Source organism: Eptatretus burgeri, chromosome 5 (assembly GCF_056783735.1).
Source record: "Eptatretus burgeri isolate ZD-2024b chromosome 5, Ebu_testis_v1, whole genome shotgun sequence".
Lineage (NCBI taxonomy): Eukaryota > Metazoa > Chordata > Myxini > Myxiniformes > Myxinidae > Eptatretus > Eptatretus burgeri.
The window spans coordinates 62,629,717-62,643,999 of NC_140965.1; the positions used below are offsets into that span (position 1 = coordinate 62,629,717).

The 14,283-nt window shown below is 43.4% G+C and overlaps 1 protein-coding gene across 11 annotated transcripts in view; it reads left to right on the plus strand.

The window, feature by feature from the left end:
* Positions 1–14,283, plus strand: part of GBF1 (golgi brefeldin A resistant guanine nucleotide exchange factor 1) — a 432,716-nt gene that overhangs the window by 378,346 nt on the left and 40,087 nt on the right. For all 11 annotated transcript variants that reach the window (XM_085882025.1, XM_085882027.1, XM_085882026.1 and 8 more), the window contains 4 exons: positions 6,463–6,639; positions 8,274–8,338; positions 8,459–8,582; positions 8,769–8,840. In XM_085882025.1, the coding sequence (XP_085738151.1) occupies positions 6,463–6,639; positions 8,274–8,338; positions 8,459–8,582; positions 8,769–8,840 (438 nt within the window). The remainder of the gene's footprint in view (positions 1–6,462; positions 6,640–8,273; positions 8,339–8,458; positions 8,583–8,768; positions 8,841–14,283) is intronic.

Consider the following 14,283-nt stretch of genomic DNA (forward strand, 5'->3'; position numbering starts at 1 on the left):
ACAACAACAACACAATACCATGGCAATTTGGAATCCATGTGGTTGCCTATGACCCTTTTGCTTCAGTTTTTTTTTTTTTTTGCTTCTGTTTTTTTTGTTTCCAGTTTTTGTCATGGGGAATGATGCGTCCCGGGAGATAAAGGCATCGTCGGAGACATGAAAGACCCAAATAATATCAGACATGGTGTATATTTCCTCCACTCATTTTAATAAAGATATCTCCCGCATCATCAAAAAAAATTTTTTAATCGTGATTTACATTATTTAATCGCTGATCCCGAATCCAGGCCGAAGTAACCGGAAATTGCGTGTACAGTTGTGAACAAGTTATAGGTAAAGTCAAGGCCCAGTCACACCTTGACGTTTTAGCCAGCAATGGCAACGTATTAAAATGTATGTAAAACGCTGGCTTACGTTGAACTTTTGATTTTTTTTTTTAAAGATTCGGACGTATTCATAACGACTTGGTCTTATGCATAATGTATTAGTAATGGACACAGAACGTTTCGTTGTGTTATAGATAACTTATACCAACGAATGCTGAACCTGTTGTCGGCCTTCACAACCTATGCCGAACGATAGTCTAACTTAGGCATAGCGCGCTGCACGCATCGCCGACGATGACGTGGCGTAGGTTATGAAAAGACTGCCGCACAACGATTCAAATCATAACCGCCGCAGAAATGGAAGTGTCAACATCGCAGTCACACCTTAGCGATCTTGCCAGCGTATGCCGACCTCTGAAAAATGCGTCTAAAACGGTGGCGCACTTCGAATACGGTATGGGTAAGTTTGGTATGCGTGAATAGAACGCTAAAGTACGCTATCATACGTCGTAGTAAGTGGAGTACGTCTTGTAATTTTGAACATGTTGAAAATTTTTCGACGTACTTGCCGTATGACATACGCTCCACATGCGATGGGAATAAGTTGTACGCATGATATGCGATTGGTGACACACATCGACACACGTTACTTGTAAGGTGCTCATAAGTCGAAACACGTCAAGGTAATGGTTAGCGTCAGTGTTACAGACTCCCTGTTTTTTGTTTTTTTTCTTCGGTATGACGGTGTTCAGTGTACAGTGCGGTTATGATTTAAATCGTTGAGCGGCAGCCTATTAATTATATTATATTATAACCGCACTAGAAATCGAAGTGTCAAAATCACCATCATACCGAAGGAAGGAAGAAAAAAAACAAACAAAAAAAAAACCAGGGAGTCTGGAACACTGACGCTAACCATTACCTCGATGTGTTTCGACTTATGAGCAGCTTACAAGTAACATGTGTTGATGTGTGTCACCGATCGTGTAACGTGAGTACAACACGTAACTCATAGGTTAAAAATAAGTTTCGGGTACACTAAACATTACCTCGACGTGTTTCGACTTATGAGTAACTCACAAGTAACGTGTGTCGACGTGTGTCAACGATCGCGTGACGTGCCTACAACTAATGGCCAGCGTTATGCGTAACGTGTGAGTCAAACGCTGGCATAAGTCTTAAAATTTCAAGCATGGAAAATTTGAGGACAACCGAAAAGTACAACGTTTAAAGCCAGCTTACAACGACGTATGGCAGTGTTTTTCAGCGTGCTCTCAATGTTATCAAAACTTACCCATAACGTATTCGACGTGTACCAGCATTTTAGACAAATTTTCCAAAAATCGGCATAAGCTGGCTAAAACGTCAAGGTGTGACTGGGCCTTCAGAAGCGAATGTTAGAAGAATTCTGCGTTCAATCTCGTATTTTTTTTTTGATGAGATCCTGTTCTTGGTGGTGTAGTTGTCATTGTGAAGGTAATGTTGAGATAATATTTATTTTTAGCAGCGTCTCGTGTTGCTAACGCTGCTCATGGAGAGCTCGGCGTTGTTGTTGTTGTTGTTGTTGTTGTTGTTGTTCTTCTTCTTCTTCATCTTCTTCTTCTTCATCTTCTTCTTCTTCATCTTCTTCTTCTTCTTCTTCATCTTCTTCTTCTTCTTCTTCTTCTTCTTCTTCTTCTGAAGACAAAACCTTTATATTTGGACTCGGCTCCTTTATATACACTATCCGGATCTCCTTAAATACTAAGCACTTGTACACATCCTCGCATTAAGGGTGCCTTTTGAGAGCGTCTATCATGAACTTTTAAATATATTCGGACATTTGCTTTAAAGTTTCGAAAAGTTCACATTACTATTTAAAGATTATTCCATTTAATATATTGTAATTTCATAAATACATTATTTATTTCGTAAATACGTAAATACATTATGACGGGTCTTGCTATTGGCTTAATGAAGGCACGTGACAAAATATCGGAAGTTGTTGTTTGTTTTTTGTTTTTTTGTTTTTTGTTAGCAGACAAAACCTTTAGGATGCTGCTCTTGGACACATTTGTCCTTGTTTTACATGAAATCCTGTTCGAGGCAGTGTAGTTCTTGTTGTGAAGGTAATGTTGAGGTAATAGGTAAAGTCAGAAGCGAATGTAAGAATAATTCTACGTTCGCTTCTAGGCTTTGCCTCTTCCATATTACACACCATCTAGATATAATGGAGCAAGTGTTTGTATGTATGTGTGTTTGTATATGTAAGTATGTCCACTATTCACCCATTGGTTAAACAGCTCACCTGACGCCACCCACAATTGTAACCTGAAAAAATAATATGTCCACCATTTTGGTAAGCCTAAGACATCTTCGTGTCATATTCACAATTGCCATGCCCTCCCTACAAGTTCTCTTTTCAGTGTAAAAACACCTAAGCAATTGTTGAAAAGATCATAGGCATCAAATATGATAAATATGAAAGGATCATCGGCTTCAAAGTATGAATCAATAGGCATCATGGGCCTTCTGAAGGTGACAGTACGTGTTGGCCTCAGGCTTCAGGCCTTAGGCTTCATGCCTCTGGTGTCAGCTTATATGGGCCAGTGCAATTGGAATTATCTGAGCTCTGAAACCACAATGTATTATATTTGCACATAATCAGGAGGCATGTTTTTGCTTCATGTTCGTAACCCAGGTTATTTTTATTTTTGCAAGCGATGCAAGTAGCGGTCTGTTGCCTGTACACCGCCCAAATAAAGGTATGTGTCTGAAGCAGTGTTGGGCACAAAAGCGATCATCCGATAACAGATAATTATCGGTTAACTTTTTTTTCAGACTATTATCGGAAGTTAACTTCCATTTATCGTTATCGGACCAGTTAACTTCCGATAACTCGATTTTTGTTTAGTCCGATAATGTCCGTTAATTTTTTGTCCGATAACATTTTTATCGTTTTACTTTTTTTCACCATCAGGTAACATCACCATCAGAACGATGAGATCCGACACCGCCATGATTTAGGAAATAGAACAACACGAGTCAACTTCCTGCGAGATTAAACTTGCACAAGGGGCGGAGCCTGTGCTCACACAGTTTTATGCGCATGCGCACGGCACTCCTCGATGGCGATGCGAGCCGACGCCAAAAAATGCCGAGGTGCTGTATAAGTACTACGAGCATGGAAGAGCCGTCGGTTTACTGGTGGGAATACCAATCTTTACGTAATTACAAAAAAACGGTTCGTGTTTGTTGGCAATACATTAAAATTGAAGAATTAAAAAAATATATATTTTTTTATTTTTTTATTTTTTACTAACAGCACATAGTGTCATCTACTATACTAAAAATAGAATATGTTTGTATGTATGTATGTATGTGTGTGTGTGTGTGTTTGTTCGTCCTTTATAAGCAGCCGAACCGTTGGATGGAATGAGATGAAACTTGGCATGAGTGATCCTTGGGACATGAGAACGGACATGGGGGGGGGGGGGGGTCAAGGTCAAGGGGTCAAGGTCACCGGGTAACTTCAATTTCTCAATTTCATCCGATCGAGATGGGACCAACGCCATTCGACAGATAATCAAAATTAAATGACACAGTTGATTGACGACATTCACTTCCGACTTCCGGTTTTCGAGTTATGACATCATAAATTGACTAAAACGTCAATTTTTCATGTTTGTTTTTCCTTTATAGACGGCCAAACCGTTGGATAGAATGAGATGAAACTTGGCATATGTGATCCTTGGGAACGGACATAAGGGGATCAAGGTCAAGGTCAAAGGTCACGGGGTCAAGGTCACCGGATAACATCAATTTCTCAATTTCATCCGATCGAGACGGGACCAACGCCATTCAACAGATAACTGTACCCACCCATGGGTGGGTACTTTGCTATCTACTACACTAAAAAAATAGAATATGTTTGTATGTATGTTTGTTCGTCCTTTCGAGGTGGCCGAACCGTTGGATGGAATGAGATGAAACTTGGCATGAGTGATCCTTGGGACATGAGAACGGACATGGGGGGTCAAGTTCAAGTTCAAGGTCGAAGGTCAAGGGGTCAAGGTCACCGGGTAACTTCAATTTCTCAATTTCATCCGATCGAGACGGGACCAATGCCATTCGACAGATAATCAAAATTAAATGACACAGTTGATTGACGACATTCACTTCCGACTTCCGGTTTTCGAGTTATGACGTCATAAACTGACTAAAACGTCAATTTTTCATGTTTGTTTGTCCTTTATAGACGGCCAAACCATTGGATAGAATGAGATGAAACTTGGCATCTGTGATCCTTGGGAATGGACATAAGGGGATCAAGGTCAAGGTCAAAGGTCACGGGGTCAAGGTCACCGGGTAACTTCAATTTCTCAATTTCATCCGATCGAGACGGGACCAACGCCATTTGACAGATAATCAAAATTAAATGACACAGTTGATTGACGACATTCACTTCCAAATTCCGGTTTTCGAGTTATGACATCATAAATTGACTAAAACGTCAATTTTTCATGTTTGTTTGTCCTTTATAGACGGCCAAACAGTTGGATAGAATGAGATGAAACTTGGCATATGTGATCCTTGAGAACGGACATAAGGGGATCAAGGTCAAGGTCAAAGGTCACTGGGTCAAGGTCACCGGATAACGTCAATTTCTCAATTTAATCCGATCGAGACGGGACCAACGCCATTCGACAGATAACGGTACCCGCCCATGTTCGGGTACTTTGCTAGTCTACTATACTAAAAAAACAGAATATGTTTGTATGTATGTGTTTGTTTGTTTGTTTGTTCGTCCTTTATAGGCGGCCGAACCGTTGGATGGAATGAGATGAAACTTGGCATGAGTGATCCTTGGGACATGAGAACGGACATGGGCAGGGGGGGGGGTCAAGTTCAAGGTCAAAGGGTCAAGGTTACCGGGTAACTTCAATTTCTCAATTTCATCCGATCGAGACGGGACCAACGCCATTCGACAGATAATCAAAATTAAATGACACAGTTCATTGACAACATTCACTTACGACTTCCGGTTTTCGAGCTATGACGTCATAAATTGACTAAAACGTCAATTTTTCATGTTTGTTTGTCCTTTATAGACGGCCAAACCGTTGGATAGAATGAGATGAAACTTGGCATCTGTGATCCTTGGGAATGGACATAAGGGGATCAAGGTCAAGGTCAAAGGTCACGGTGTCAAGGTCACCGGATAACGTCAATTTCTCAATTTAATCCGATCGAGACGGGACCAACGCCATTCAACAGATAACTGTACCCGCCCATGGGCGGGTACTTTACTAGTAGACTCTAAAAAGACGCATAATGCTTATTTTATCCTTGGGTTTAGCATAAATAAGCCTTTTCTATGGGTTTTGAAGCTTTTTCCTTGTTTTTTTGAATTATTGTTAAAAAGTAGTTATCGTTATCGGATTATCGTTAACTTCCGATAACTTTGTATTATAATTATCGGACTTAAAAATTGGGATTATCGGATTATCGTTATCGAAGTTAACTTTTTGGTTATCGGTGCCCAACACTGGTCTGAAGAATGTGGTGTGTACTTGGAACAAGGTCTCCCGTAAGGTGGGTATCCAGCTAGTTTATACAAATGAGCATGAGTACGATTATAATGCATGAAATATATGATCATAATGAGAAACACGATTTAGTATATAAGGAGAGAGAATATAACCTATGCCTGGTGTTGGCTTTATGGTTATGGTGGTGGGCTTGGGATCCTAGGATCCTGAGTTCAAATCCCCCTCAGCTGTTGAATTAATACCAGGTGGGGTTGACTGCCTGTCATCCTTCAGAGGTCGGCAAAATGAGTGCCAGCTTGCTGGCTGGTATCCTGTGTCGGAGTGGCGACCCGTCCAGGATTGTGCCCAATAGCCAAGGAGACTGCTTAGGCAGCACCAACACTCTGCACAGAGTTTGGTACCAATTGATGAAATTTCACCTCATGCTGGTGGTAAATTAAGAATTTTACAATCTGATGCTGGAACAATGGTCTTTTTTTCTGTGCATTTATGATTGGAGATTATTTACGCCTATCTCTCAAATGTTAAGGAAACATCATGAAGCTGTGGGTTCCTCATGAATTTTATCCTGCGATTCTTCTTCTTTGTCTTTTTTTTTTTTGAAGGCAATCGAGAATCTACCTGTGGCTTTTGGCAGTAATCCCAAGGCACAGCTTGCAGGAAAAATAGTATTTGGTCTTGCTCACGAGCATGGAGACATCTTGCGTGAGGGCTGGAAGAACATCATGGATTCTTTGTTGCAGCTTTTCCGAGCTAAACTGCTGCCCAACACCATGGTGGAGGTGGGAAAATGTTTTTTTTTTTTAATTTATTTATTGTTTTCCTCCCCTAGCAAATTGTACACAGTACTTCCTGTTTTTTAATCTTTAACAGTGCTAATTACCTCCACCACCGAATGTGGACAGAGGCTGTGTTTTCACCCTTGACTATTTGTTTGTCTGGCTGTCTGTGAGCAGGATATCTCAAAAAGGTTCTCAATGGATTTGGACAAAGTTTCGTGGACAGGTTGGATGTGTGACCGGGATGAATTGATTAGATTTTGGTGAAGATCTGGATCTAGATCCGGTTACTTGAATTTTTTTAAGTGATTCTTCACCATTGAGAGATGGGGCCAAAAACGATATATAACACGATATCTCAAAAAGTGTTGGACGAATTCGGACGAAACTTGGTGGACATTTTGGGTGTGTGACGAGAACGAGTTTAATCAATTTTGGTAAAGATCTGGATCTGGATACAATAATTTCTTTTTTAAGTTTTAAAGTGATTCTTCACCATTGTAGCCAAAAACAATATGCATATAGCGAGGGCCGAGATAGCATGATAACTCAAAAATTTGTGGATAGATTATGACAAAACTTGGATGATTTGGGTACGTGATAAGCACATGCCGATTAGATTTTGGTTAAAGGTCCGGATGCAGATCTGGCCTATCGGTGGGATAGAAAATGTAAACTGTTCAGCCTGGTGGAGGGATGCGCTGTCTTCTCTATTTTTCACAGTGTTGATAGTCTTGTGTTCAGGAACCAAAATATTCCTTTCTAGTGTGACATTTTGCAGGGATGCTTCAATGGTGGTATAAATTGCACTATTCTTACTGTAATTCACGGATATCCTTTCTGTAAGTTTGTTTGTTTGTTTGTTTGTCACACGACTCCTACAGTTCTGGGCCAATTACGTCCAGACTTGATACGTAGGATCAGCATGACCCCAATTAATGTACCGGGGTGTTTTTATCTTTGCCTGTGGTCTTGGAGGGGGGAGAAGGGGGGATGCAAATTGTTAATGTAAATGTGTATCGTGTCGCGCCGCCTCCAGATGGGGGAGGGTATAACAAGTCTCCACCATTTACAGGACGGCATTCCTGTCCCCACGTTTTCCAGTGCAGTGAGGTGTTTTGAATTATAAGCAGTCGGTATGTTTTTGCTTCATGCGCGTAACCCGGGTTATCTATTTTTTGCATATGCAGAGCTATCCGTTGCCTATACACCGCCCAAATAAAGGTATGCGTCAGAAGAACGTATTGCATGCTTGGAACAAGATCGTCCGTAGGGCGGGTAGTCTGCTAGTTAATAGCAATTTGTCCTCAGTGTAGAGGTGTGATCACCAGTTTGATGCTGACCACAATACGAGCTACAGGGTGGGACTCCATGATCATCGCTGTCAGTGTAACATGTGAAATGTGTCCAGTGTACCACTGAGGTCTAAGACTTTTATTAGTACGGTACAGGCAATCACTGTGATTTACATCAACATTTATAGACATAATGCATTCATAAGTTTACTTTTATGGCATAAAAGAAGTGTCCTTTGTTTTTGTTTTTTGTTGTTTTATGAAACTTTAACCTTGCAGTTTTAACATATAGGGTGCAGGACTTCATCCATTGCTTAGGAGGTTCTGTCATGTGATGTGCAGGTGGAAGATTTTGTGGACCCAAATGGCAGAGTCTCCATTCTTCGAGAGGAAAGCTTTTCACAAAGGTTTGGCCCCTGTCAAGTTGGTTGTTTTTTGTTTTGTTTTTAATACAAGTTTTTTCCAGATGTATTTTCATTGTCTGTTTGCATTGCATTGATATTAATTTATTTTCTGCGTCGATGTAGATCTGATTCTGCCGTGTTCAGTTTTGTTAATTGGCTCACATTAAGTGGTCCAGAACAGTCCACCCAGAGAGTTCCTTCAGCTGAGGACCAGGACGCTAAGCAATCTGCTTTGGATTGCGTCATGGTATGAGCATTAGATTTTGAATGTTGTTTTACAACACCGCAAGTTATGATTTTTAAATGAAATTAATTTTATCATTTCCATTTCATACATTTCTTCAGATAATGATAAATGATGAAATGGTTGTCATTTAAAATTTTCACTCTTTTTTTCTTACAAGATGTCATTGTAATCTATCGCCCCAATTAGGAATGTCAGCCTGAGCAACTGATTGCTGAAAGTCGGTTTCTGAGGGTAGAGTCACTGCAAGAGCTCATAAAGGTGAGGCAGGTTGAGAACTTAAAATCTGTTTTGCAATTTCTGCTGCTGGAAATTTGGTATTCACCAAGAAAAATAAAAATTGGGATCATAGCAGGACAGGGTGAGGTACAAATATTTTAATAAAGGAGAAAACCATGTTATGAGCTTCAGGTTGGAAAATGGACCAGTGTTCTGATTTCTTGATTTTATGCATTGTATGTGGATTGCAACAGCACTTGATGTGAAAAATTGCAGCAAGACTTGATGGTGTAACCGAATTGTATCCGGGATTGTATATCGAGTATGTCCATGATACTGTTATTAAGAGAAGTTGTGAAGGTAGAAAGTCAAAACTATCCAAAAGAGATATCATGTATATATGTTTTCTTTCTTGAGTAAATTATGGTAACTGAATATCTTGCCAACAATGTTGTAAATTGTCCTGCATGTGAATGCTAACTCCCTTCCACTTGCCCTCTGCAAACGGTTTTATATGCAACATATTAGCATGAACTTGTTTGAATATCCACAACGCTTCTTCTTTCGTATCCAGAAGATTTGTCATCAAGGTTGAGGGGTAGCCTCATTGGCTGAGAGTGCGACTGTGCCGCTAATGCAGTGCCCTCTGTTGGTTCGGGCAGGAAGTTGGAATGTCTTCATGGTGCCGGCGATAGCTCGCCTACTCTTCACAAAGGATAACGTGGGATCTTTAATGTCCACCAACTAGTGCCGGCAGACAGGATGCTCAGTTTAACATCCATCCGAGGGACAGCACACACTTTGATGGATCACCCTGCCTGTGAAACACCTGGATGACAGTTTATAGCTGTGTCAGGATTCAAACCAAAGCGAGACAGCTTTGAGGCGAGTGTGCCTACCTCTTGGGCCAAGGCCATCCTGTCAGCCTTCCATATAGCTGCTCAAACTGCAAATGTATAAAGTTGCAGTTGTGTTATTTACAGATTGATCAAAATAAGGACAGCAGCTATCAATGATGGTTTATTTCACAGAACCAAAAAGATTTGTCACAGTCAATGTAAAAAACAAAAAATGGAGATATCAAGATGAATAACAATAGTTCGTATATGCCAAATGGTAAATCATTGTCTTTGCAGAATACATTTTACCTATAAGAGGGATTGGAAGTCAATTAGGAGAAAATGATATTCCGAAACATATACAGGCTTTGCGGGGGGAGGGGTGTATATATACATATATATATATATATATGTGTGTGTGTGTATATATGTATGTGTGTGTGTATATTGTTGTGGTTGAGGAAATTCGCAAACCACCATTCAGGTCCCGTAGGTGAGATATCTCTGTAAGTACATGTGTAGTTAGCCCCAAACCCGTTGTTTAGAGGGAATAAATGTGATTCTTTCGGGCTGCGACCCTTTGAGATAGCCGTTTTTCTGTTCTATCTTTATTTTGAACCAACCACGTCTCAACCACCATCACACAACAACCACCAACCGCAACGCCGCTTCACAACAACAACAACGCCAACAGCCACGACCTTTACCTTCACAACTCGCTCCCGCAAACATCGCATCACCGCCATTCCAAACGTCGCCATGGCCATGGACCACCACTTGAAACCCTCCACCACCTTTGCCTGTCCTTCTGCGGCCATTCCCGCACCGCTTGTGGGCACCGAGCGTCAGGCTGTCCTGGCCTCGTGCGGGACGCGCGCCGAGCCGCAGGTGCAAAGTGCGGCCTTTCCGAGGAGAATTCGGATCAGGAATGATACACGCCCACTTCTGATCCGTCCAATCGGCAAGCGCAGGGCAGTTTGGCCCCGCCTCCAGGCGCGTCGGAGTAGAATCGATATATGCAAATTCGAGGATCAGGGGAGACTCACGCCCCTTTTTCTCCGTCCAATGGGCGAGCGTGGCTCCACCCCCGAGCTCATTCTGATCCAGAAATTTGCATATGGGTTCTCCTGCCGGACTATAAAGCACCGAGCGCGGGGCGAGTCAAGTCAGTTTTTGGAGGGCAGAGCGTGGCAGCGGCAGAGTGTGGCAGCGGCAGTGAGTTGGAGAGGAGTTCGAGGCAGTCAGTTTTGAGAAGAGTCAAGGCGAGTTTGAGAAGAGTCAAGTCGGGTCTGGAGAGGAGAAGTCTGTCGGGGCTCGCAGTCTGTCGGGGCTCGCAGTCTGTCGGGGCTCGCAGTCTGTCGGGGTTCGGAGTCTGTCGGGGAGCTGCAGAGAGAGGAAACCTGGAGCGCGGTCGAGGTGATTTGCTGCAGTCGGCTGAGGAGAATTGGGGAGGGGACCGGACAGCTCGGGTCCGAGGCAAGGAAGACGGCGGTCGGCGACGAGCTCACAGTGGAGTCGCTCGTCGCGGGACCTAAGCAAGCCAGCTATCCTCTTTCCCCAGAGCATCAACAATTCCCCCCTTTTCCCCCCGCGCTGAGATAGTGCGAAATGGGGGGCCCCGTTCCCACCCCACTCCAAGCAGTGCCAACGAAACCCGCGAAGGAGCGCGGAGTCGGGACGCCGCCGCGCCGCCACATTTGCGACTCATCACAAGACACGGGTAGGATCCACCCGGTCTCGCGGCCCACAGGCCCCGTCTGCCCCCTTGTCTTTGAGGGTGGTCCTTTTCTTTTGCTTTTGAGTAAATGTGTTGTTGGCGCCGTCTGTAAAGTAAAACTGTGTAAGTGTTGCCGTGTGCTCGCGTAGTCGGTAGTAGATCTGCATTGTTGTGTTTCTTTTGTTGCATCTGCTTTTGGTGCATAATTGTTGTAATTGTATATGTGTGCTCTCCGTGTGCCGCAGAATAAATGTGCATTATGTTGAACTGTTTCTCCCGTTTCGCTTCGTCTTTTCTTGAATTGAATCTCCATCTTGCTTCACGTAAAGGGTTGGTAGTGGGCTTAATACGTCCGATAATTAATCGGAACCGTTGAGGCCGACGATAACACCGCTCGGTTATCCCGATAGTATGGAACGGGTCGCTTAAGTGGCCCGTGTCCGGAGTCGACCTGCGGCGAGGTGCGATCGCCCGGTCTACCCTCCGCGTGGGTACTTAGGTAGGTCGAATTTGGCGAACAACCCTATCCCACGCGGGGGGCCGATTGGCACGGTCGTGGTGAGGCCGAAAGGCCCACCCGTGACTAGCTCCCGGCGTTAGTCCGAGAGGGTCACGACGGAATTGTCCGTCCGGTGGGCGACGTGCTGCGATTCGAGTTACGTGGCCGATCGCACGCCGACGGGCGCGAATTCGCAACAATATATTCGGTGGTCGCTGCTAGACTACCCTTATTCTCAGTTTTTCCGTCTGTCTGTATGTTTGTTGGGTGGTCACTAGAGTACCCTTAATTTTCACTTTTTCCATCTGTCTGTATGTTTGTTATCTTACCAAAATGAAGTTTTTGCAAGATATGTGAGTCAGCTTGTATGTTTTTTTTGTTTGTTTGTTTGTTTTTCTGTAATCACGTATAAAAAATTCTGCAGAGCACAGTTATCATTGGAAATTTTTGTAACTTCGCAAATCAGAGGCCGATCGAGGTCCCTTTCAGGGCACAAAATTTTGAAGGTCAAGGTCAAAGGTCAAGGTCATTTTGTGGCAAATCAGGGGAGTCGACGAAACGCTTATTTTTTGAGTAATTTTGATCGGATCGTCTTCAAACTTCATGGGAATATAATTCATGGTCTGGCGCTCAGCTGATTAATTTTTGGTGGCGATTGGCCTTGACCTTCATGGTTAGCGCCTGAGGTCAAACATATTTGACCCCAAGGTCAAATTTTCAAGTTTTAGGAACCATATCGTGTAGTACCTCAAATTGAACACCTCGATGAGTGCTTTCTAGATATGTCAAGCTTGAGACATTATGACGTCATTTGGTGATGTTATGAGGCAAAAACATATTTTTCATGGTTACTCTGTAGAAAGATTCTCATCGGAATCTCTCGTAGGCAGATATTCCTCAAGGAGTCGCTCCTGGTGGATAGCAGCTCTGTTCACCTCAGTGTGGCCTTAAAGAAGTCACACGTGGTCACCTTTTGGCAAGATACGGGTCACCCTGCGGGTGACATTGGTTTATTTATTTATTTGTTTGTTTGTATGTCTGTATGTAATGGACAGCTCTGGATCCCAGAGGAATCAACCGATTTTGATGAAACTTGACAGGTAGGTTCATACCAGGATCTAGTTCTATGCTTTTGAGCACCGTTGCTCTGGACACCACCGTTGCCTAGCAACGGGACTTTGAATTTTTTGAAAAATCCTAAAAAATTAATTTTTTCGAAAATCAAAAATCGGCTTCCAGGCTTTTATGCGCACTATAATCAACCTCTTTGTCAAAAATTTTCAGCCCAATCTGTCAAAAACTGTATGACTAGTATGCAATTATGTCGCGACCACCCATATCTCAGTGCGGGCAAGGTCGTTGCTCGGATAATTATTGATCGGGTTCTCCACCATCTCCTTGAGCACCAGCGTCCAGAGCAGTCAGGCTTCACACCAAAGAGGTCAACGATTGACCGTATCCTTGCTCTTCGGGTCCTCATCGAACGCAGACGAAAGTTTCGGTTGGGGCTGCTTGCAGCCTACGTTGATCTCTGTAAAGCGTTCGATTCAGTGAATCGGGACGCCCTCTGGAGGATTCTTGGTCTTCGTGGGATGCCACCAAAACTGATCGATCTGTTGTCTGAACTCTACTCTGGTACTGAGAGTGCTGTGAAGTGTGGTGGTACCATCTCTTACTTATTTCCAGTTGTTACTGGAGTTGGTCAGGGGTGTGTACTGGCCCCCACACTTTTCAGCACTTTATGGACTGGATTTTAGGGAGGATGTCCGAAAATCAAGCTGCGGTGCATCGTTTGGGAATGTCAAGATCTCGGCCCTTGATTTCGCAGATGGTGCAGTCATCTTTGCGGAGACTTTAGATATCCTTTTGGGGGCCCTCGAGGTGCTGAATGAGGATTCGGAGCCGCTGAGATTACGGTATTCCCGTGTCAAAACTAAGATCCAGGCTTTCAATGACATCTTGGATGCTGCTGTCCTGTCTGTGTCTGTTTGTGGTGAGGATGTTGAGGTCGTGGAGAGATTCACTTACCTTGGCAGTGATATTCATGTCTCTGCTGGCTGCGAGTCAGAGGTCAATAGACGTCTGGGTCGGGCCTGGGGAGTCATGGATTCACTGGATCATGGGGTTTGCTGCTGCCGGTACCTGTGCGGGAGGACGAAAGTCCGAGTCTTCAGGTCGTTGGTGCTTCCAGTCTTGCTCTATGGATGCGAGACTTGGACTTTGACCAAGGATCTGAGACAGACTTAATTCCTTTGGTACCAGGTCTCTTCGGAGAATCCTTGGCTATCACTGGTCAGATTTTGTGTCCAACGAGCGGTTGCTGAGAGAGACTCGGATGAGATTTGTAACCTGCATGGTCCGTGAGCGTCAGTTGTGGCTGTATGGACATGTGGCTCGTTTTCCTGACGCTGATCCTGCTCACCAGATTCT